Genomic DNA, 25,666 nt, shown 5'->3' on the forward strand with positions numbered 1-25,666 from the left:
TAGGGACCGCCGGGAGCTGTCCGTTCAGCACCGCGGACGGGACAGCGCGCCTCTGCCCTTAGGAGCGCCTCCGCGCCCTCACTTTACTTTAACAACCAAACAAAAACAAACAAACCCCCAACATCTATATATGTACGTGTGTCTATTTCCATTTATTGACCATCCGCACCTCTCGCAGCTCGGTCCCGCTCCCCTCGCCCTCCCCCGGCCGTGCTCGCCCCCCGCAGGGTGCAAGGCGGGAGGAACCGCCGAGCGGCCCGGTCCCGCAGTGGCGCCGCGGGACGGCAGCCAACCGGGAGGCCGCATGCAAATGAGCGCGGCGCTCCCCCAGGCGGGAGGGAGGCGCGGCTGCCGCCCGGTTGCCATGGCGACGCGAGGCGGCCGTGCCCCCGGGCTGCTCGTGGGGAGACCCCCAGCGGGGCGGGCACCCGCGTGACGGCGGAGCCCCGCGCCGGGCGGGCCCGGGCGGCGGCGGCGGCGGCGGGGAGCGGCGGGAGCCGGCCATGCCAGTGCTCGCCGGCGGTGCTGAGTCAGAAGCAGGTATCCCGAAAGCCCCTTCTGATGAGCGGCGCCCCGGGGCCATGGAGGAGCTGGAGCACACCTGTCCGCAGCCGCGCCTGGTGAGTGCGGCCCGGCCCGCGGGCGGGTCCGTGCGTGTGGGCAGCGCCGGCGCGAGGAGGGCCGGGGCAGCGGAGGGCACGAACGGCTTTCCTGGTGCCTTCCCGTTAGCTCGCTGCGCGGGCCGCCTTCCTCTTGCCCTTGCTCGTTCTTTGTCGTTTCGCTGACTTTGGGAAACGCGGTGACAGCCGAGCCAAGCGAGTTCCGGTCCTTTTCCGAAAGCGAGAAAGGAAACGATAAAACACCCCGTTAAAAAAAAAGAAAAAAAAAAAAAGAGAAACGAAGAACGCCGCGGTGCGATAGGCGCCGCCGGAGCGCCGTTCTGCGGCCTCAAGCGCAGGTACCGCGGCCGAGGCTCTGGGGCAGGGCAGGGCAGGGCAGGCCGCGGCGGCACCGGGCGGACCCGGCTCCCGTAGTGCCCGCAGCGCCGCCCGCCCGGGCAGCGATCCGGGACCGCGGGCGTGAGGGAGCGCCCCGAGGATGCGCTGCGCTGTGCGCGACCTGCCGCACCTCCGTGTGTGCGGCCCCGGACGGTCCTGAGCCTGGAAGCTGCCTCTTTTCGTGTGGTAATGCCAAGTGCCGGAGTGTTGGCTTGCTTTTTTGTGGAAATTATTGTTCTTGCACACTCGGAGGGGCAGGAGGCAGACAAACGGCAGCAAGATGTGGAAGTGTGTGATTGATGCAACAGCTGAGCGTGGAAATCAGATCCTTCAGCTCCAGGATTCGGTCTGATTAACACATATTTAAGCATCAGACTTTGGTAATTAACTTCAGCGCTATATTTGAATTAGTTGACACCATTCTAATGTGATGAGAAATAGCAACAGTTGCTGGAGTTGACCCAAATTAATGTTTCCTACTTGGTAGAGCTAGAACCAGCTTTAAAGAAAACCATTATTTCGTTCAAGGGATGTCTTTGGAGCTGTGTTGATAGGGCAGGTTAGCTCACGTGTGGTTGCTGCTGCATTCCCCTACACGCTGCCCAAGATTTCTATGTCAAAATACCCATTTGAATAGATTACTACATTGCAGTCTGACACTTTAAAAGATTCTAAAGGAGGCAGTGACAACGTGATGCCAGTGTTTGTGGTATCGCTGACTCCAGTATAATTCTGTGGAAATTCAGGTGACAGCTGGAGTGCATTAAGAGAACAGGGATTCATCATGATGTTTTAGGTCTTCATGAGTACCAGTAAATTCAGAATGGACAGTGAAAACATTTTGAATGAAGATTATGGAAAGTGCGTCCATATAAAGTGGTACATTGACAGCCAGCGGATCTACCTTGTCTTCAGGCACAACAAAAAGGTTGTTGTAGTATAATGGAATGTACCTCCCTTGATTGGATAAAGAATGTTATAGACAGGTGCTTTAGATAGCTAAGTCTCGAGAAGAGTTCAGAGCTGGTGTCCTGAAGGGTCAGTCACAACTCCACAGATGCTCTAGTGACACGGGCTTTTTAATATTTTCACTACCTTCTCTGATCCCCCTCCATCATGTATATACGTGGATCACTGACCAAGGCACTTATTTTATTAGTATAACTGAAAGAGGAGGTCTAAGTTACCGTCTTTGTATCATCCTGCAGTGCTGGACTACAGGATGGTACCTCAGAATGATACCCATTATAGACAACTTTTTGATACTGCACTTTGGTTGTTACGCAGCACAAAAATGATCTGGACCTTCAAGTTCTTAGTACAGGCTTGTTTTTAGGAAGCTATTTTTGTTAAGGAAAAAAAATTCAAAACACAAAAAGGTTAGTTGTTTTCTGAAACAGTTGTTGTCATCCTGTTCATTAAAAAAGCAATTATTTATTTTAAGCCTTACATCTGTGAATACTTTTAATGGATATCTGTCACTAGGTCCTCTGATTTTGGGCTGTGCAGTCTGCTAGCTTGGCAGGAAGTTTTTATCCTGCTCTTGTTTAGACCGAACTGCTGGCTTGGACAACTTTTCAATCTATTACTGCCCCATCTTTTTTCCTTTTTTCTTTTTCCTTTTTTTTTTTTTTTTTTTTTTTTTTTTTTTTTTTTTTTTTTTTTTTGTGAGCATTGCTTCTCCTGCTTAGACCTCCAGACATCCATGGTTTGGTCAGGTATCCATAGGTTGGTCAGAGGGACCATCACTGTTTTAAGTGGGTAAACATTGCTGCTGGTCATATCATGACGTGCATTCAAAAGGTAGCAGTTTCCCCCATGTAGTGTTCAACATGTTGTACACTGCTCATGAGCTGTGGATCTCAGTTAGGGAATCCTATTATGGTTTGCCTGTGTCTACCTACACTGAAAAGGCCCGTAAGTAGACAAGCTCTTAGTTTAATGTGATGGCAGAGACATCAGGGGAGGAAATAGATGAAAAGTAGAAAATTGTGTGAAACAATATGCCTTTTTTATTATTATTAATTTCAATATTTTGGGATCATGAGTTTGACTTTGGTTCCAGAAGAAGCTCTACATGAGCAGCTTATGGAAGGGTCGGGGCTCACCTTGTGAATTGCTAGTCAACGTGAAATAAAGAAAAGGACACTGCAACAGCACACTTTGTTCAGGAAGACCGTTCCAGAGAATGTCTTTGACCAAAAAAAAAAGGAGCAATGGCAATTTGTAAGTACAGTGCTGCAAATAAAGCAAAACTGAATACACATTGAAACTTTCCTGAAAACAAACTTCAAAATGTACCAGTTGGCCTCACCTTTCCTTTGATGGGATCTTTTCCTCGTATTTCAAGTCCCTGTCACATAATGTAGGCCTCAGGGAGAACACCTGGAGAAGCTGTTGGGACCTGAGTTAAAATGCATTCTTTTCAAAATTGGTCAGTTAATAGGAATGAAGTATCTTGAAATGTGTATTTCCATAGCAGTACCTAGCTCATGGTGCTTTGTGTCTGATGAGAGGTAATGCCTGAGTCAGGAATGCAGGCTGTTCTGCAACAGGTGGGGAAAGTTAGGCACAGCTTGAGGAATCCAAAAAAATCCAGTAACCACCTAAATTAGCTAAGGTGATCTAAAGGGGAGAAAACATGTTGGCCTATGTGTTCAGGGATGTTGGTGAGTACAGGGCCAGCAAGGAATTAAGCAACTTTTTTCATTACTATCAGCGTGATGACCTAAAAAAGCAGGTATGTGGCTTTTGCTGTGGGCTTTTGCAGTCCCAAAAACACCAGGTTGTTCTGGGAATCACAGTTCTGTGACATCCACACTACCACAAGAAACTATTCTCAGACATCTCAAGCTGAAGCCGGATCCCATTTGCCTGTGCAGCAAGTAATATCAGCCTTGTGTGGAAATGCTGTACTAGTTTTTTTTCTGACATCGTTGCAAGGGCAGGGAGACTAGCTGGAGACTTTGGACCTATCAGCGAATAAAACATGTTCTGCCAAGGCACTGTAATTATCAGGGCTATTTGAGGTTTACCCTGGCAATCCCAGCAACTGCTCCCGAGCCCGAGCTTCCTTCTACTGCCTTAACTTGAGATTCAGAAGCTACAAGCTTGTATGAATCAGTAGGACTTAGGCACCAGATATTCTGGGGCCACTGAATCTGTAATAATTTGGAAAATCAGATTTAGGAATGTTTGAAGAGCACAGCTTTCATGTAATTTGAGGTATCAGCTGCATTAGTTGTTCATTTTATTGTATGATTTATTTTAGAAGAAATGACAGCACAGTGAAGGCAGCATTGGGCTCCTCTAGATTCCTGTTCCTGCTGTTAAGCAATAAATTATTAAGCACAAAATCTGGGGAAAAAAAATTGCAAGAACCTTATTCATGTCTTGGCTTTCTATATTTTCATCCCTGGAAACCTTACCTCCTTCATATTTGCAGGCAGTGATTTGATAGGGTCTGATGTAACCTGTAGAATTACTTCAGATGTTTTACCTCAATGAGCCTCCATATATCTTCGTATTTACCTTTCATGTCTCACTAATATATATATGCAATTTTAACCAGAGGAGCTAATGCCAAATTTAGGGGCTTTTGTTGTGATTTCAAAGAATCCCGTGTGTTTGCTCTCTCTCATCTGATGTTATGACTTAGGGGGTCTGCCATCTGTTTACTTTAAACTGGAGCTAAGCATAAATGTCTACGTGAAAAGCTTGACATGTGAGAAACTCAAAATGACTTTGTGTGATCCAATATCTTTTAGTTCCTTTACAAGTTTTGTTTCTGCTCCGGCTTAATTTTAGTTTTTATAAATGTTGCCTATTACACAAAAGCACAAACTCTTAAAAAATGCCCAATGTTTGTACTTGGAGCACGTAGCAATCTTTACCACAGTTAACAAATACATAAAAACTTGCCTGTAGGCACCAGAAATCTGCTGAAATTTCATTTGCCGCATCAAAGGACACACGTTTGGTATACATTCCAGAATGCCACAGTCTCTGCAAAAACATATTGCAATTCGAGTTGATCAGATCCACAGAACTACAGAATTCATAAGTCACCCATGAACACAGCACAGGGAGCAAGCACTACATTGTGTGCCTTTATTCCTTGTTTGCAAATACGTATCTGCAATGCAATTTTAGGAGAAGCTTTACTGGGAGAATGTTACTGAGTTCTTAAGCTATGCTGTTGTTGCTACTGTGGAGGTTTGAGTAAAAAACCATTGCATGTGGATATCTCTACTTGCTCCCCAAAAGCATATACAAAATTATGACACATATAAAACATAAGAAGAAACCCAGTAATACAGAAACAGCAATAAGATGTAGACTGTTACCTCTCATTTAGGGCTGTGCACAGACAGCACAGCTGGAACTGTCTTCGTATGTGCTTACTTTGTTCCCAGGTAGTTTGCCCATCTTTCCTGCACGTATGGAGACAGAACACAAAAGGTGAAAAAACTCTTCTGAGAAGCACAGATAAATCAGAGGTCTGTTATGAAAGGCCAGTGTGCTTCCTAGGTGGAAATAGTTCATCCCAGGCTGCTCTTGTGTTCCAGCTGAGGAACTGCAGAGAATACTTGCCTCGTGCTGGGGAAAATTGTTTTTTTCTTCTTTATGCTCCAACATAGCTCCATTTTGAGTAATGATCTATATTAAAAAAAAAAAAAAAAGCTATCCTACGTCTGACATAAAATAATTGATAGACATTAAGTATCTTTATGTTGAAACATGAGTAGAGATTAAACACTGAGCTAGGTTCTTCCAGAATCTCAGCTACAGCTGATTTCAGCAGATTAACTCTTGCCTACAGTAAACCTGAAGTTAAGTGCTGTTAGGCATACATCAGGTGTATATACTAATGCAGGTGACTAAAGAAACAGGCATTAGAAGTTAAAAAAAAATATGAACCAATATCAGCAGTTTCTGCATTGGTCGATAAAACACAAAGTAGCATTGGAGCAGAGCTTGCACGTTTTGGGTCTGTGGTACCTGCTGCTCAGATTTTAATTGCAAATTCATGACAGGCAGTTGGGTTCTGCAGCCTGGTTGCAGTGTCCTCCTTTTATGATGGCCTTTTCAGGCTGCGGTTTGGTAACCAGTGCCCTGCTGATGGAGCTCTGTGCTTCCTTGTCTTGAACTGTTGCATATCACTCCTCCTGTCAGAGACCCCTCACAGCCTGAAGCTCTGTCAAGCAAGGCAGTAGGATCGAGGCTCACTGACTGCACACTGCCTTAGCATCATTTTGGTTTTTTTACTACCCAGGTTGCTTGTGTACAGCACTCCTTCCAGGTGTGCTGGGGGAAAGAGGACAGACCCGTGATTTGCAGAGGCTTGTGTTTCTTTTCCAGCTAGTATTCACGTAGATGGAAGTGCTTCATGATTCACCTGGTTCATGCATCTCATTTCTTGTATGTATGTAAGCAAATAACTCACATCAGGCTGAATGTGGTCTCCTGAGGACTCTCCTGCCATTTCTTCAGAAATAACAGGGATACATACCACTACTTTTAATGACTGAGCTCTTGGCAACAGCTGCTTGGGTGTGAATAGACATCTAATGCATGAAAATCCTGTTTCCCAGGTGCATAAATTGATGCTTAACTTGGGATGCATCCTGCCTCTGCAAAGTATTTTAATTCTGAATACTGTGTTCCTGTTTGGTCAGAAGCTGTGGCTGTCACACGAGAATCTTGTCACAACATTATTTCTCCTTTTGCAAAGATTAGAGTAGAATATTGTGCTATTTTCATCATCTATCAAACATATTTACATCAGTGTGCTTCTTGAGAAAGCAGTGGAAGCTTTTTTTCCTGCTATTATTCAGTTTCTAATTTGTAATTACATCTCGCATTTAATCATGACTGACTAAGTATTAATGACAAACAAAGTATAATTGAAGATAAAGCCACAGAAAAAGCAACTGGGAATAAGGCAATTTGGAATGCTTGCAAACAGAGGTGTTACGATTATTATTTTTTAAGTTATTATTCTTGTTAGGTTAGAATGGCCTATTTTGTTAGATCCATCTCTTTGAATCAGCAGAATTGCTGGAGAATAAGCTAGATTTTCTTTTGATTCATGTGTCAATACTGGAGCTTTTTCCTTCTGAAAAGTTTATCTCAGGGCACCCATCAATAACATTCAGTTCAACTGTCTGGGCCAAAGTTTCTGAAGGCAATAAATACATCAGACAACAGGATGTTCATTTTCTGCACTGTTTTCACTCCCCAGCCTTCTAGGAGAAGACCCAGGTAGGAAGCCCTTCCACTAGCAAAGGGCATTTATACTTCAGAAGCTCCATGAGTATTTTTAGTTCCTCCTAAAGAGTTTCAATAACATTTTGCTCTTAGCAAATGTTCCTTAAAGCCGATGTCAGCATTTCCTGCTCTGTAATTACTGTTTGCTAACATCAGGAGCAGGTTCCCAAAATATTCTTTCTTCGTATGAGTAGACCTCACCCACGTGACTCGTTCCAGTGAAATCAGTTGTTTTAAATACTGCCTCAGAGAGGGAAGGAGATTGCAGCATCACAGAATTTCCCTGCCAGCAAAGCACAGGCCTTACAAAGCACAGCTCTGTGAAGCTTTCCGTGTCTAGCCGTACTGGTTCAAGACCTGAAATGTGCTCAGACCTTTGTTGCTGGCCAAATGCTTGGTGACATAGAAGAGTGCTCTCTATCAAGAGAACAGTGTTTTTGTCTGCTATGTGGTAAGCAAGGTAGTGTAGCTGTGTTAATACAAACAGTTTTTAAAAAGCAGCGCCCCTTCTATGTGCATAGGTTGCATGCAGTTACCCTCAGACACAGCTACAATGGCAGATGCAGTATCGTGTGGATGCCTCTACGTGTGCCCAGCTTCAAAAATATTTCTCTCTTCCTCGCTGCTGCGTGGGAGAATAGAAAGAAATACATAAAACAGTCACACTACTAGTTATTCCTCTTACAGACTGTAAACAAAATAAATGGTGTAGAGGTCCTCATACTTTTTAGGTGCTGTTTCAGTGATCTGACTCCTGTTCCTCTACAAAACACCTCCCACTTTCCTTTAAATCCATTGGAAACATAAGCTGTTCCTATTTATCTGCTGAATTGCAGCTGAGTTAAATGGCTACAGTAGCCTAAGAGGCTATGAAGAGGGGTAATAGAAAGGCAGCACCAAGATATGCCTGAAAATAAACTACTCCTAGTAGTCATATGGCATTTCTTCTGTGGTTGCATTCTGACTCAGAATGGAGTTCAGTTGGAGAGAGCTACTGCCCTGCACTCTCAGTCTCATTAGTTATACTTGGGGGCTGCTAACATGCTGAGTGCAAATGATGCTATCTGAGGCATTTACTTGAAAGCCACTCTTGTCCTACCATTCCATCTCTTAATTTACTGAAGTTGATTGAACTTCATTCAATTCTTGTGTGAACATGGGAGATACTTGAAACTTGTCACCAGGTGGGTCACACCCCACATGCAGGGGTTATTCGGTATCTTATTTTCACATCCATTTGCTTTTAGGAATTCAATTTTTAATTACAATTCAGCGCAATGTCTTCATTTCCAGGAAACATGAGTTGCATTGCAAAGGTTTTTTTTTTATTTTATTTTTAACATCCTCAGAAATAAATATCACTAAGGAATCCCCATTTCACAATGACTTCTCCATTTATGACAGGTAACAGGTTGTCTCTAGACTCCACAAATTAATATTACAGTAACAACATGGCATTTGGACTGCTTAAACGAAGATGTGGTCTCCCTGCTGCTATCAGGTGCTTACGGCATCAGATAACCTGAGTGTGAGCACCATGTAAATAATTTTCTATTCCTATCTGTTAAAGCTCTACAGTCATAGAATCATGAAATGAACACAGAATGGTTTGGGTTGGAAGAGACCCTAAAGCCCACCCAGCCCCAACCCCTGCCATGGGCAGGGCTGCCCCCCACCAGCTCAGCTGCCCAGGGCCCCATCCAGCCTGGCCTGGAGCCCCTCCAGGGATGGGCACCACAGCTTCTCTGGGCAGCTGTGCTAATAGCTCCACCATCCTCTGAGTAAAGGATTTCCTCCAAACATCTAACCTGAATCTCCCTCTTTTTGTTTAAAACCATTCTGCCCTGTCACTAGTAGACCATGTAAGAAGTCAGCCCCATCCTACTTATCAGCTCCCTTTCTAGAAATTGGAAGAGTTTTCAGCTTGAACAGTGTAAAAACCACCTTTAAACCACCTTGCAGCTAACAGAGAAGGGCAACAAAAATAAACAAAGCTGTGGACCAGCTGTGTGAGGGAATAATTCTGTTATTTATTTAATCAGGGCAAAATTAGCCTGGGAAAAAATGACCGAGAGGAGAAAAGAGAGAAATCACAAAATAACTGAAATCCTGAGAGACATGGAATAGGTGACTATGGATGATTTCCAGTGCAAGAATATAAAACAATACAAGCAAAAGGCAGATGCTGAGCAAGCAAAAGGAGATAATTTGCCAGTGAGCTCACGCTGAGGCTGCACAGTACCCTGCTACAGGATGATGCAGATCTCCGAAGCTTATCTTGGTCCAAAAGATGAGGGTGATTTGACTTGCTTGGCTAATTGCAAAATGGAAGTGCCCGGAAAATAATAAAGACACAGATGAAAAGTCTGTCAGAAGAAGACAGAAGTACACTTGTCTAACCATCTGATTATTAACAGAACTGAAGCAAACTTCTACAAGTACTTCAGTGGATTAACCAAAATGAAAAGGCTGCTATGTAGATTATCTCTTCTCTCAGTTCCAGTTATTACTCACAAGAAATTGGAAAGATAGGAGTAATTATAATAAAAGCAGAAAGGCGCTTGATAATTTATTTCTGGTTTTTGATCACTTCTTGAAATACTTTATCTTACACCATTGCAGACAAACCAAATTATCTTATTTTACTCATAAGATGTTCTTTTTAAGCTCTGTGGCATCTTTTCTAGGCCAGAGAAAATGGAATAGTATTATAACTGGGAGCTATTGATGTGTGTGAGTTCATCTGGCAGCACACAGTATTTATCCATTTCTCCATTTATGCATTCTGTTTTTGACAGAATTTTGCTGCTTTTAACCTGCTGTGTTTAATGCATTTTCTTATCCAGGGATTGAGAGGTCACAGAGTAACGGAAGCATGGACAAGTCTGGGTCTAAGCCCTTGGCCATGAAGTGAGCTTTAACGATGAGTGTTTACAAAAACTAGATTGATGGGAAGCTAATAGAAGCTAATAGTTGTTCTCCATTTAGCAGAGACTGAAAGAAAACCTTGGTGTCATAAAGGTGTTTAAATGGACAAAAAGCCCCACTGTGTTTGCCTGGAAAAAAAAAATCTTGCTGTGAACCAGGCCTATTTTCTTCAAATAATCTCTAAGGAAACAGCCCCTGCCAAGCTAGGATCTGATTACCAGTTGCAGGCCTCAGACCATAGCCATTATTGTTTTAACATTTCTGCCTTCCTCTTTATCTCAGCATGAACCTGGCTGTATGGGCTGTTGTGTAACCTGACCTTGCTTGGAGATAAAAAGACAGGTTAGCACTCAGGGATCACAAAGACAGAAGCAAAAAGACAGTATTTAGAAAATAAAGGAGGGAGCTCCCACTATATGATTATGTGTAATGCCCTGTGCTGTGCTATGTGGGTGGCCAGTTGAATAGTTCCTTTCCATGAGACCCAGGCAGAAATGTGGAGTTGTTTGGCATATTTTCTCCAATTTTAACCTTGTCTGTGCAGGGAAGCTGTGATTTTCATCACCAACATATCAGTGTGACCTCAGATGATTTCCAGCAGTCTTTGATCTTAGGAAAAAAAGGAAGGAAAAATGTACACGTACATATATAAAGGTTGAGTGCTGGAGGGAAACAAAGCAAATAGTATAACCCAAAGCAGGAGGAGTCAAAAATGATTCTTACAGATCACTTTTTACTGTCGTTTTACTACTGTCCTCTGACCTTTGCATGCAACAAGACAGTGAGCTTAGAGGTCAGCAGCAATTAAGCTCTACGTGTCTTTGGATTTAAGTATCTTGGGATGCTAAAGAAAATAAATGCTCAGTGATTAAGTGTTCAATATCTAAAAGCTAAAAAAGTATAAATAAACAGGAAGAGAGATTCTGTTACTACCAACAGATCAAATTTATACTGACAGCTGTGCACTGCATAAATGGTCACTGTCAAAACCAAAGCGATGGTGCAAGGCTGTGGGGTCACCGCTAAATCACGGTGGAAGCAAAGTAAGTAACACCTCATCTCTCAGAAACAGAGCAACCCAAAACTCAGCTAATTATAGCTTGTTGTTTCTATGATTCTGGAGAGACGTCAAGCCAAGAGTAAGGGAAGCATGTTTTTTTTTCATATCAGACCATATGGCAGATAATAAACGCCTGATATTCTTACTTCCTACATAGGCATGAACAGAAAAAAGTAATGCCTGTAGCAGGGTTTCCTGACAAATAACACCACATCATTCTTCACACATCCTCACTCTCTCACTCCTGTCTTTAATTTATAAGCTCTTCAGGCCCTTGTTGTGCTCTGATGACAGTTCAGGCGTTTTAGTACTATTACAGTAAATGTCAGAAAAGAGAAGGGAATTGCAGCTCAGATAGCTCTGGCTAGGTAGGACTTCTGGTTGCAGCCCTGGCTTTATTCCGAATGGTTCCTCAAAATTGTCTGAGATTCTGGTTAAAGACACAGCAAAACAGTGTATGGTCCCAGTCATCTGTACTGCTGTTTTGTCAGTTGGAAGAACAGGTACGTGTGAGGAGTGGCCTATTTGTAGTATCTAGATTCCAATTAGCTTTTCCAGCTTACTTACACACAGCAAAACACATCTTGTTAACTTGGGCCTTCGGACTTGTCGAGACCAAACCAACCATTTAGCTGCCATGACCTATAGCCGTCAGACCTGTCTTTGCCCTGCAAACAGAACAGTTCTGTGCCTGCTCTCTCGTCAGAATGCTTGAGCTTCTCAACTGAGACAATGAGTTAGGTTACACAGTGGAAAGCTTTGGAAAGTTTTTGGAAAGCTTTATTTTCCTCATCATTTTACAATTGTATTTGCTGAAGGGTGACCGAGAAGCAAAAGTTCATAGGGAACACACCAGCATTTAGCCTGGTTATATCATTCTGGAACAGTTCAGTGGTTCTTTTTCGACTCCTTGATGACCAAACAAATTGACTTTGTGTTTTTTCCTCTTCCAGACTCTGACAGCACCTGCCCCGTTTGCAGATGAAACAAGCTGTCAGTGCAGAGCACCCCACGAGAAGCTGACCATTGCACAAGCCCGCCTGGGAACACCAGGTATGCGTAGAGAATATCAGCAGGCCCATGGGTACTCTCAAAGCACAGGCTTTCTCTTACAGATATGTATCAATACTGGCTTTTGCCTTCTATTTGGAAGCAAAGAGGCCAGCCTGATATCTGGTGCTATCAGGTAAAGGGGAAGAAACCAGTGACTAAAGGACCTTTATTATTTGCTAGAGAAAAAAAACAGGGGAAAATGTTGCAAGCTAGAGTTTGATATTCTCATGGATGCTTGCATGTTGTTCAGAAGGAAGGCTTGCCAGCCCACTCCAGACAGCCTGAAAATTGTGTTGTGTAATGGCTACCACTGGAGTTTCTTTCACTGATTCTCTTGCTGACCACATAAAAATCTTTAGTGGCCTTAATTAAAGACGGTTTGCCCTTTGTAAAGAAAACATTCCTAATTTGTGAGCTCTGTCTGAACATTTTTTCCAGGCTTACCTCTGTGTTTGGGCTGGGGAAACAGAATAATTTCACAGAAAGTCCCAGATAAATATTTCAGCCCCACTGGATTCCAGGAGAATTGTTTTTTTTTTTAAAGCTTTTGCATACTTACTCTACATACTTAAAATAAGCTTCTAGAGTACGTAAGCAGATCCACTGTAGAGGAGTAAATACCAGATTCCTAGTCAGTTGTTCAAGGTATTATGTGGTCCCAAATTTTTATGGACACCAGGATGTCCTGATAGTGGAGATATCTCTCTGTAGAGCTGAAGCACATTCCATGAATGTTAGGGCTCTGTTTTTCTTGTCTCAGTTTCCCTTTTGCTTGAAGGTAACTTCTCTGTGGCACAGCTGTCAGGCCAGTCATTTGGTAAAGAATGTTTTACCTTTTCTGCCTAAAGGCTGTTGCTGAAGATTTCATACAGGGAGAGTTATATGGGTGATAGCGGGTGTAAGACTGAAAAAAAAAGATGAGCTCATTAATAAGAAGGAAATATGAAAAAAGGACAGTGAAGTGCTTATGTGGAAGAGGTGAGTTATGTGGAAAAAAGCCACAAACCAGAGGGAGAAAATGTGAAGCAATAGTAAAAGCAAGGAATAAAAATTTAAAAATCCAGAAGACAGAACTGTCTAGAAAGGCAGAAAGAAAAGAACAAGACATATGGTGGAACTCTGAATGAGACAGGAGGATGACATTTTTGCTAAATTAGAATACGGGGATGATGGATGATAATAAATAGGCTAAGTTTGAGAGAAAACAGCAGAGTACAGAGAAGAAGAAGCAATAAGCAGGATAAAACTCCGCAAGTTCACTCACAGAGAATTTTGAATATCAGAAATGGAGTAGATATTCACAATGATCTTATCTGGGAACAAAAACCTGTTCAGCTGAATTAAATGAAACTAGGGGTCTGTAAAGTCACTGTTGTGTTTCTTTTTCCACAGTTGACAGACCTGTCAGAGTGTATGCAGATGGGATATTTGACCTCTTCCACTCTGGCCATGCTAGAGCTCTTATGCAAGCCAAAACTCTGTTCCCAAATAGCTACTTATTAGTAGGAGGTAAGATCAGAGTAATTTATTGCACTGAATTTTTGCTTCTGTGCTTTAGCATTGGAGTTATTGCTGTGCTCTCACCCCCAGCTGTTAATGCACTATGACTTTGAATGCTACTTTCACTCTGGGGGCTTTCTATAGGTGATTTGCCTTGACTTACATCTTACAATTGCATCAATTAAAGTAAAAGTCAAATTCTGCCCTCAGCAGCACAGGCACAATTCCCATTCTAGTTAAAGCAGGTGTCTGCGTGACTCTGTGCTTAGAATAGCTCCACATGAATAATTTACCTTTTTCAGTTATTCGCTCAAAATTGTTCAAAGATGGAGATGAGTGAATGAGATCAGCCACTCATTTATTTCTGGCTCTTCAGTCCCTCTGCCAGTCAGGCACAGCCCACATCCTCTTGCTGCTGGGTCAGTACTGTGTGTGTGAGCCCAGACTTCACCATCAGCCGAGAAGCTGAATCTAGCCCGTTATCATTATAGACCTAAATGTAGATCATGACTTGAATATATTTTTCAGCTCTCAAGCGTCCGCAGGCAATTTACATTCTTTCCAGCTTTTTGCACTAATTCCTTCTTTTTTGCCTTGTGGCTTGCTAACAGACGCTCAGCACTTGGCATTTGCCAGAGAAGTCACTGGAGAGTGGCTGTTTCCTGCCCAGCTGGCTGTGCAGGCACTGTTCTCGTGAGGCCCCAAGAACATGCATTTCATTTCCAGTTTCCCTGCACCTTTGAGTTTGAGATACATCTCAGAAATATTGCACAATATTCAGCTGCTCAGATGTTCATAGAAAAGATAATAAAGAGATTGTAGATGCAACCTCCAGATGCTTTCTAAGACACTCATTGCATCTTTATTCCAAATCAGTTGGAAAGGGGGAAGGTTTAAAAAAAATTATAGAGGAAAAGAAAATCTCCTTTTAAACATAATCTTCAGTTTTACTATTAAGTTTATGAATGGTGACAATTCAAAGGGAGCTTCCTCAGAGAGAAATGACATCCCTTTGTTACGAAAGAAAAATGTAGGACATCTTGTTTCCCCCTTGATCCAGATAGCCTGCAGTAGAAACAAGTGGATGTGCAAAAGTGTGAAGAATGTGAAACTTAAAAAATGGAAATTATGTAGGTTTTGTTCCTGTTTTTAAAAGGAAGAGAGGTGAAATGATTGTGTCACATATCAGGGAAGGAGCTCTGGGGCAAAAATGCAGCTTTATTGAATTTCATGGCGTAGCTCCACTGTGCCTTTTAGTTCTGGAGTGAAAGACAAAGCAGCCAGCACTCATTAGTACCTTTTCACAGCAATGCAGTGCCTTAGCATGTTTAAAGAATGGGCACTTTTCCACACCCACGTACAATTTGTGCTGCAAAAGCACTGGTGTCACGTGTGTTGCTGTGCATCACAACTGATCCCTTTTATTTCTTATTGTGAAAACAATTATTTGGAGCTAAGATGTTTTTGATAGACATTTATGCCTTCCTAAACCACTCATTAGAGCAGGATGATAGAAATAAAAGGAAGTGCAGACATACTGTGACTGCACTCTATATGAACTAGTAGTACTCAAAAATTGAAATTTCACCTTTCTACAAAATTCAAGCAAAAACTTCTGTTTCCCAATAATTTTAATAGACCCTTTCTTCCAGGAGAGGGTAATGCTAAGGTTACATAAAGTTTGTAAATAAATACAAATGCAGTCTCAGAAAGGAATCTTCCAACTGCAAATGCGTTTTCTCCATTAAATCAGCAGGCATATAAAAATGATGTAATAAGAGAGAGTAGCATTTAGCTAGCTGAAATACACATATATATTGTTATCTGAGTTTGAATTTTGCCTGAGCTCCAGGGTATTTACATTTTGCCTGCTTTAAAGGTCCTCAATGACCATACATCAAGAACGTCCATTTTAAATCTCAAAAAGGACTTTGCCAGAGCCTCGTCTGATAGGTTGACGTTTTCAAATTGGAAAGAAGTGGCTGCTGTTGGGCTGCTCTCATGTGCCTCTGCAGCACTAATAATGTTGCATTTGTCATTTGTCAAGTATACTTAGTGTTTGTCCAGGTGTCACAGAAAAGTGAGACGCAAAGGCATGGGTTTGACCTGTGGTGAAGGGCAAATGCTGTCAACCCAAAGGGTATAAAATTATTCCATGTGGGAGTCAAATGACAATTGCAGCTATAATATTGGACAGAGTTACAGCTGTGGGGACAGGCCACTGCATCTTATGCAACATTATGTGAGTGGAAGGATAATGGCCAACTTTTATAGTCCTCACTAACATGGATGGTGCTTCCCCCTCATTTTAAAAGCAGTGTGATACAGTACTGGCACATCCAGAGTTAAAGATGCATTCCCAGGCTCCACCCTCTCCACTGGAGCATACGGCTTCTCCCAGTCCTTTCCACAGCATTTTTTCTTCTGTAATTTCCCCTTTGATCATGCCATAAGCCTTATTTCTCTTTCTATGAAATCTGCTGAAGTCAAAGCTAAACTCAGAGACAGATTCCTGTAACATTTGCCCCGACTTGTTTTCTATCAGTGGTCATTTCATGAGAAACTGTTCTTCTGTGATTTAGAGCTGTGTGGGCAAATTAATCATTTAGAACTTTGTTTACGTAAGAGCAAACCTTTATATTGTGAGGGCGGTTGAACGCTGCAACAGGGTGCTGTGGGGTTTCCATCTTTGGTGTGCAGCCTTGCTGTAGTCAGACCCCTCCAGGGAAGGGTTGTTGGATTAGGTGTCCAGGTATCTTCCTGTCTCAACCGTTTTGTGATACATGTACTTTGACACTGCAGTTTCCATTTATTTTTGAAGCACTGTCCATAATCAGCCCTGAAATCTCTTGCTTGCAGTGGGACTCACTTGCCTCACGTGGGCTTACGGTACCATGTGAGATATCCTGCAGTATCTCACTTGGGCTCCGGCTGCAGCTCTAGAAAGGGAAGGTCTCTCATAAATCTGTGGTTGTAGTTGCCAACCATGAGCAGATCTCCTAGAGGCCCTGGAGCTCCTCAGAATTAGCTAAGGCGATAGCTAAGTGCTTAGCGTAATTATGGGAAGTGAAAAATATCTGATCCAGCAAATTCTACAGCGGGTGAAGTCATTTTGATGATACTTCCATATTTTAGTTTGCAGTGATGATTTAACTCATAAGTTCAAAGGCTTCACTGTGATGAATGAAACGGAGAGATATGAAGCCCTCAGACACTGTCGCTATGTGGATGAGGTCATCAGAGATGCACCCTGGACACTAACACCAGAATTCCTTGAGAAACATAAGGTATGTTTCTCCTCTTATCCCCCTTTCCCTTATATGGGAATTGAAGGTAAACAGCAAGCGTGTGAAGTTGTGTCAGCTGGAGTAAGTTATTTAATTCAGTTCACTCCAGTATCCAAAGTTAGGTACCTGCCTTGCTTGCCCTCAGTCTGTGTCAGAAAATGCTGTATTTCTCTTGTCTTTTTTCCTCAGTATGCTGGGCTGATTTTTAAATGGCAAAATAACTGAAGAATCATCCATAAACTTATATTCAGGAAAGATCGACCACCAATAAAGCTATAATGCAATGACTGAAGTTCTGTTGAAGTCCTGAATTCAAGACATATTTGTTATTAATGTGAACAGGTGCAATACTTGGCCAGAAATACAAAGAAATATAATCTCTTACAGTTACTGTCTGTCATGCAGTACATCTTAACAAAAGCATAATTTACTAAATGTACTTTGGTGCCCACATGACTCGGCTCTTCCAGTAGCTGAAACAGCTATCTTAGGTTTTCTACAGAATATCACACACAGACAGCCACAGCACTGTGTTAATGACAGTGCTTCTGGAGACAAGCTTTCTGTTCTTTCATTATTATCATAGAACTTAGCAGTTTTAGACCTAAATCTAGTGCAGTATTCTAGGTGATGGCTTTAGGATGAGAATGTCAAAAGAAAGTCAGCTGAAATCGAGAGTTGATCTTCCACAACAACCCCTCTCTGAACCAAAATTCAGTGGTGGTGGCATGTGATTCTTCTTCTGTTCACTGGCAGATTGACTTTGTAGCCCATGATGACATCCCGTACTCCTCTGCTGGCTCGGATGATGTATACAAGCACATAAAAGAGGCAGGTAAGAGCAACTTCACACTTCTAGCACCTTTCTATTCGGCCTCAGCTCAAACTCTTTTACTGCCTTTTGACCACAACTGCTGGGAGAAAAGCAGCAGAGATAACACCATGTTCTCTTACACTCTAAAATCAGGTATTGCTGATTTCAGCAGAAAGATTGATTTTGTAAAACCACAAAGGATGTCCTGTGCTGAATTCCTGCCATAGCCCCCAGGAAAACATTCAAATCTGTCATAATAACAGTCCCATCTTTTTTTCTTTAATGAATTTAGGGTGCTAAACTGATGAAATGAGTTTAGTTCCCATAACAGCCAGCCAACTGCAGTGGCTTGTTGGTAACCATGAATTGATGACTCCTTGACACAGAACAGGCCTGAATATGAGGGCACACTGTAGGCCTTCAGGAGTCATTAGGATCCACTTCTGATTCACACTGAGGGCTTTTTCACTACCCTGGCAGAGAGTTTAAATCATTACCAGAGTAATTAATTTGGCACGACCATTTAGCAGGTGGCTGACTGCCATATTGCGTTGAATGTGAACAAGCTGAAGTTATCATGAGTTTGTCTTCAGTTCGTGGAAGCTGATCTAAGCAGACTGAGTTAAGTCACCCTTTGCTTCTGGCAAAGTGAACAGTGCAGGAAGAGGAATTGATTATTTCTTTCTTCTACTGCTCTCTGGAAGCACTGCTTTGAACAATAGAGAATCCGTCCTCTTCCTGGTCTTAAAAGAATTCAAGAACAAATCTGCTTGATGGCAATTTGTAGCACAGAATGACATTCTCAAGCTATACAATGACAGCAGCAGAGCAGGTATTGACCCAAGCTGTACAAATAAGCTTTTTATAGCAGCAGTTCTTGATCTTTTTCCACTTGCAGATGTCACTGTGGTGTTTGACTCACAGACGTCCTCTGGGAACTGCCGTTCTGCAGGTTCAGAGCCTGCACCACTTCACTTTATTAGGCAGTGGAACAAACACACCTATGGTATGGATGGGACATATAGAAGAGGTGCTGACTGGAAAACTATTTTGTGTTAGGTCTGTGAGGTGCCAAGTTCCCTGTACAACATGACAGGAGCCCTTGGTGTCTGTTATTATCAGACTGAGCTACAGAGTGCCCAGACTTGACACATCCTTCTCTGCTGTCACACCACACAATGTGAGCTTATAACTTCAGGGAGCTGTGTTCTGTCCTTTGTCCATCGCTGAAGGATGCTGGAGAAGTGATTTCAATTTTGTGTTACTGAACTTTGTTAGATGTAAAACAGGAATAATGCTACCTTAGTTTTGAGATCTAATAACATAATGGTCCTAACATTCCAGAATAGCATTATCAGCGTAGTGAATTTCCCCTAGGGCATTTTGTTTTAAATAGAACAATGTTGTGGAAGCATTTGTGCATTTTCCTTAGTTTCAGTACTCCCATTTTCCCACACCAAGTTGTTAGTGAACAGAGAAGCAAATGCAAAGTTTGGAGTCCCAAGTATAGATTTCCATGCACTGCTGTTTTCCTGTGTAGTCGGTGGAGGAGAGGACATACAGACAACAGTGAGCTCTCCAGTGCTATGCTGACTAAACCTCTGCCCATCTGTAAACAGCTGGGTTTGAAAACATGAACTGGTTTAGAATATGAAGCAAGTAAAAGCAAAATCAGTGACTAAAGGTAAAAGGGCTAAAGGCAAAGTGGCTTTTAATGCTTACTTGAAAACAATTCAGCATTTGGCATAGCAAGGGTAGACTTTGGCTTCTGTTAATGAATTCTTGTAGCTCCTATTTATAGAAGCTTCTGGCTTAAAGCGGGTTTCACTGCTTCCAAAAATACTTTCCTGAGTGACTGCTGCATGCCTGAAAAGCATGACTGGGGAAACCTCTCTGCTCTTGATTAGAATAATCTAACTTTGAGAAGAATACTAATTAGAGATCATAAGGAAAACATATCAAATATCATTTAGTCACAAGAGGCTGCTAAGCTTCTCAATTCCTTCCCCATTTGTTTTTCCAGCCCTGTGAAATTTGCTAGCAATGCCTGCCTTCTTAAGCGAATTTGAGAATTAACTGATCAATAGCTTTTAAGACAAAGCACTATTTTTTTTTTGCAAACCTGTTTCTAGTCTTAACACACAGCTCTCTCTCATTAGCAGCTTAATGTTGCAATTACATATAAGTGATAGTAGTAATTTTTTGTGGCACTAAATAACTCGTATGGCAAGGCGTGCTGTTAGTATTGCCTTTGTCACTTGTTTGAACAGGTCAAGTGATCCTGTCTTGATCAGGAACAGTGAAAAACAAATACATTCCTCAGCTGTATTGAAGAAAACAATGCAGCATTAATAAAGTACCAGCTTTGTTAGGTGGAGAAGGAGAGTGATGATACAACCACTTAAGCAGCAAGATATACATGAAGGAGGGGCTGAAGAGCCTGATGGCCTTAGTCCCCACTGTATTTTTGTATTTTGTAATGCAGAGTATACATCTTCTGCCTGAAGGTGCTTTGTGGTTTTGGCCAGTGGTTTGTCTGACTGTTTTTGTTTGGTTGTTTTTTTTGAACTTAGCAGAACAAAGACTGTCAGACAGCACAACACAGGAATGGAGGGGTAAGTAAAAATACACAAGAGAGAAGCAGATTCAGTAGTGTGAGTGGAAGCAAATTGCTTCCGCCAGCGAAGGGCTGACTCAGGAGCCTCTGCCAGTCTGGTAACTTTATCAGGAGTGCAGGGGGAAGGTTTTAGCCTTTCTGCAGACTGAGGAAAAATGAACCGTACAGCAACCTAGCACCCTCTCACAAAGGAACAAGAAGAAAGAACTAAGAACGAGACGGCCAGAATTGCAAGCGTCTTGACTTTGGTTAGGCTTTTTGTGTCCCTTCTCAGCTACCTGCCGCAGTGCCTGGTCCTGCCGTGCTTTCCCAGCTGGCTTTCTTTTCCCACTTTGCTCAGGAATGTTCGTACCAACGCAGAGAACTGAAGGTATCTCAACATCAGATATAATCACAAGGATTGTGCGGGACTATGATGTGTATGCCCGGCGCAACCTCCAGCGAGGATACACCGCCAAAGAGCTGAACGTTAGTTTTATAAATGTAAGTACTCTGATCCACATTTGCTTCTGAAACGTTCTTTCCTAGGACCCCAAAGGTACCATAAAGGGTAAGAAAGTGCATCTCCCCACTAATGTTTTAAAAAGAGAAGACAGAGCTGGGAAGAACTTGATTTAAAATAGATAGGTAAGCTGAAGATAGTTTTAATTCCTCTTAGTAATCAGCGGCTTTCATTTCCATTTTTCACGTTGGTAACAAAGCTGCTGCTCCTATCCCTCCTTGAGCTGTAAATGACTTAATAACATACTAGGAAGAAAATCAGCCCCATAGCTGCTGTTTTCTCAAACACTGACCCAGTGAATGATTTGTTTCTGTATTCTATTGCGAGAAGGCAGCACAGAAAGCAAAGATTTTGATATCCAAACTTTCTCTGCAGTGTGACAAGAGTAATAAAGAAATTAACAACAAAAATGCTGATCCCTGAGATAACTAGAGAAAGCTAAAATAGGTTTTAAAACACAGGGAAGCATGTTAGGAACTAAATATTTAATTGATGCTGAAATTAAAAAAAATCACAATACGTAGCAGAAGAGCATAAGTAGGGCACGAGTGCTGTTTGGAAGGATTGCTCAGAAAAATTCAGCTGCACCTTACCCTCCAGTAAACAGTGACAGAGATGAAAGCTTATTCCCTTCATTTGCTGTTTCAAGTCCCAACTTAAGGCCTTGAGATAACCTAGATTACTGAAATCTTCCTCGTGATTGGGCTAGATCATAGGGGGCTTTACCCCTCCTTCTCTGGAGCTGGGAAGGCCCCTCATGAGTGACTGAATTGTGTCATTTCTTGAGGATTTTATTTACTTGTTTCTTATCGTGAAGTCTGGCAGATAAATTACAGTACACTGGGCATAAATATTTCACCATGTTTCTTCTCAGTCTTTTACACCTTTAAAAATCCTGCTTTAGGTGTTTTACCCATAACAATCACTATTGCAAGTATCCATTAAATTAGGGCACGCTGGGTGCCTTGGGGGTTCTTAAAGTCATTCTTTAACTGCTTTGAGGTTAAGATACTGTTACATATCTTATGCTTCCCCCAGTCTCAAACCCATGAATTCTGAAGTCCCTTCTGACATTTGGTTATTGTAGCTTACTGTAATTGAAATGCAAAAATACTACTTTTTACCAGAGACTTTTTCTGTTTCAAAACAAAAAATGAGATTTCACCAAGACAGAAAAGCATTGGTTTCCCAGGTAATGGAAGGCTGCCTGCTAGGTGCAAAGTGAGTTAGGCTTTTTGGGATTTTAATGATCTTCTTTGGTCCTGTGTCCCAGTCCTTGTGATTCATGAGCTAGAATAACCTCACCCCCCACTACTAAACAGTATGCGTTTGGAAAGCAAATTATAAGGACAATTAAATGAAGTTCACAGGAAATTAAAAGCTAGTAGTATGCTGTGCTGCTGTGGATTTGCATTCTGTTTTCAGGGTCAATGGTTTGGTTAGTTTTGGATGCTGTACTTTTGAGGAGCACAGAAGCATATCAGGACAAAAGCCCTGAAGTACTTTAGAAGCTTGGCCAAATAGTGGCTTTCTAACAGTATCTTCACTTCCGCTCTCTTTCTCTTGGCTACTAAGCAACAGGAGTTTGCTCTGTTTTCTGGCAGTCTGAAGCTCCTGTATTTGCCAGGCTCCGAGATGAATAAAATTTTCCTTCTGCTCTGCAGAAGTCTGACCATAGAGGCATTTGGGACCAAGTCAATATCCAGGCTGGCAAGTCAGCAGCAGAATGCATTGGCCTTTTGCTTTCTATTAAGTTTGAACTGTTAATTTTTCACTTGTAGTCTTGACAAGATTGATAAAATTTTCAAAGCGCATTCAGTTTGCAAATACGTACTGAGTGATGTGGTAGAATAAGCACAGTAATAACATAAAACATCTTTTTCAATATGCACTTTCTGTGCTTCATTACAGATACATTAAATGCATATATAAACATAAAGCAGATACAGTCATGAGATTTGTTTTTCTTCTTTGCATTCAGTGCATAATGTTCCCCAAGTCCCTGTATATTCATCTCTGCCCACACTTTCTAAACAGGAGAAGAAATACCGCTTTCAAAACCAAGTGGACAAAATGAAAGAAAAAGTAAAGAACGTAGAGGAGAAATCAAAAGAATTTGTCAACAAGGTGGAAGAGAAGAGCCATGACCTCATTCAGAAATGGGAAGAAAAGTCCAGGGAATTTATTGGCAACTTTTTAGAGCTGTTTGGACCCGATGGAGCTCTGGTAGGTATTCTGCCATGCCAGGGAGTGTGAGCATTTTTATTTATTTATTCTCTGTAACACAGATTCAAGAGCAGATTCCTTTGCTGCAGTATTTACTTTGAAAGCCAGCACAGTAGGTTAATGCCAGACCTGCTTGCTGAATCCAATAATGCGTGCCAATACTGCAGCAGGAGGATCTGCGATGCCTGTTGCTTCTTTGCAACAATTTCTGTCTTTTTTGTTTATAATTTATAACATTTTTTTTAACCAGTGAGATATCCTGCCGTTAAGTAAGCTGTGAGAGCGGATGCGATACTACATTCAGTCACACAGCCTTACAGCCACTTCTTACTAAGCAAACAGATTTAGTACGGTCTGTTTTCTTCATTAGCACTAAATAAGACCAGATATACAGATAGCACACAGATACACACAGATAGCAGAGATAAGCTGTACACTGAAGTTGGTGGGAGAAACAGGAATGTTAGAAATTTAATTGTTCTGTTCATCCTCTGTACTCAACAGTAGATGATATTTCCTAGTCTTAAGAACCTCTGATTTTATGTACTGAGAAATTCTCATACATGTCTGGTGAGCTGGGTTGTCTAACTGACTGCAGTGAACTTTCAGGTAAAACTGAAGCACTTTTGAAGGTCTCCTTGGTAAGTTCTGGCTCCACATACTCCATTTACCCAGGTCTGGGTGGAAGGGTAGTTAAGGGGCTGTAACAGTATTATCTGGGGGAGAAATCCCAGTGCACCACCTTTTCAAACTAAAATCCTGCATTGAGTGGTGAGTTGGTTACAAAACAGAGTCCCAAAAGAGACCTGGCTCTCATCTTCCAGTTCTGATAGTTGTCAAACATTCTGAAGCCCTGTTTTCTTGTAATGCTTCCCATTGCTATTTTGAAATGGGGAACAAAACTTCTTCTGAATGCAGAAGTATGTAGCTGAACTACATACCATTATGAATAGTACACTCATGTTGAAAGGATCATAGTAGAGCTTCCGTTTATAAACAAATCCATGTCAAGATGGTGAATTAAATAGCCCATGCAACAGTCATGTCAGAACTCGGTGCCACCAAGCTGCCCTTTACTGGAGTTTTCACCATCATCACCCCTCTGCCATCACTTGCCACACTGATTACAGCTCAACAGAGAAAAGCCTAAAAGAAGGCTTCAAGAACATAGACTGCACCTTTATTATCTCCTTACAGAGATGGCTGTCCCATGCAAAGGCCCTCTGAACACCACATGTCCCAGTCTAAGATGTACCTTTGTTGGCCAGTTGTTCACTAGTAATATCATTTTCCTTAGGGAAGTGCAGACCATGAACTGTTCTGGTGAAGAACCCAGGTCTATCTGCATTGACCACATCCACATAAAAAGAGCTTTGTTTGCAAGCTAGTGTTCCCAATGTGGTCTTTTGGCCATAGGTGCTGAACAAGGAGACACAACCAACAAATCAAACCAATGCAAACATCACATGAAATCCACAAGAGATGAGATGCGTTTGGGTGTGCGCTGGGAGGAAGAGAATTTCAAAGCCCTGATCCTATTCCCCTGCTCTACCAAATCAAAATGCACACTAAGTACATTTAAAAACCATATGGTGATAAATATTTTACAGAATTCAGTTTATTAGAGAAAAGCTGGTCTGCAAAGACATTTTGGGGAGATGCTGTGGCTTTCAGCTTGGAAAGCAAATGGTATCCTGGGCTCCATTAGAACAGTGGTGGCCAGCAGGGACAGGGTGGTGATTGTCCCTCTCTGCTCTGCTCTTGTGAGCCCAATCTGGAGTACTGTGTCCAGGTGTGGAGTCCCCAGTACAAGAAAAACAGGGAGCTGTTGGAGAGGGTTCAGAGGAGAGCCACAAAGGTGATGAGGGGACTGGAGCACCTCCCCTGCAAAGACAGGCTGAGGGAGCTGGGCTTGTTCAGCCTGGAGAAAAGAAGGCAGCAGGGAGACCTCATTGCAGCCTTTCAGTACCTAAAGGAAGCCTATAGAGGGGAGGGGAATCAACTCTTTGAAAGGGTGGATAACAGCAAGACAAGGAGAAATGGTTTTAAGCTGAGGGAGGGGAGATTTAGGTTGGATGTCAGGGGGAAGTTCTTTACTGTGAGAGTGGTGAGGTGCTGGAACACCAGAGAGGTTGTGGATGCCCCGTCCCCGGAGGTGTTCAAGGCCAGATTGGATGGGGCCCTGGGCAGCCTGGTCTAGTACTAAAAGGGGAGGTTGGTGGCCCTGCATGTGGCAGGGGGGTTGGAAATCCATGATCCTTGAAGTGCCTTTCAACCCTGGCCATTCTGTGATTCTGTGTCCTGAGTTAATGTCCAGATCACCTAGTGGGAAATCTGATGCAATCAGAGACCTTTGCTAAGAAAAAATCTGTAAGAGTCCAGAGGGGTGTGCTCCCTTTGTACTCTTGTGG

At 42.4% G+C, this 25,666-nt stretch overlaps 1 protein-coding gene across 2 annotated transcripts in view; it reads left to right on the forward strand.

The window, feature by feature from the left end:
* The first annotated feature begins 503 nt into the window (after positions 1-503).
* PCYT1B (phosphate cytidylyltransferase 1B, choline) overlaps positions 504-25,666 on the forward strand; it is a 29,106-nt gene continuing 3,943 nt past the window's right edge. For both annotated transcript variants that reach the window (XM_042810822.1, XM_042810823.1), the window contains exons 1-7: positions 504-620; positions 12,210-12,309; positions 13,702-13,818; positions 16,945-17,096; positions 17,853-17,931; positions 20,868-21,010; positions 23,067-23,255. In XM_042810822.1, coding sequence (XP_042666756.1) covers positions 504-620; positions 12,210-12,309; positions 13,702-13,818; positions 16,945-17,096; positions 17,853-17,931; positions 20,868-21,010; positions 23,067-23,255 — 897 coding nt within the window. The remainder of the gene's footprint in view (positions 621-12,209; positions 12,310-13,701; positions 13,819-16,944; positions 17,097-17,852; positions 17,932-20,867; positions 21,011-23,066; positions 23,256-25,666) is intronic.

Source organism: Centrocercus urophasianus, unplaced genomic scaffold (genome assembly GCF_019232065.1).
Source record: "Centrocercus urophasianus isolate 14NV4802_14NV808 unplaced genomic scaffold, USGS_Curo_1.0 seq_12, whole genome shotgun sequence".
Lineage (NCBI taxonomy): Eukaryota > Metazoa > Chordata > Aves > Galliformes > Phasianidae > Centrocercus > Centrocercus urophasianus.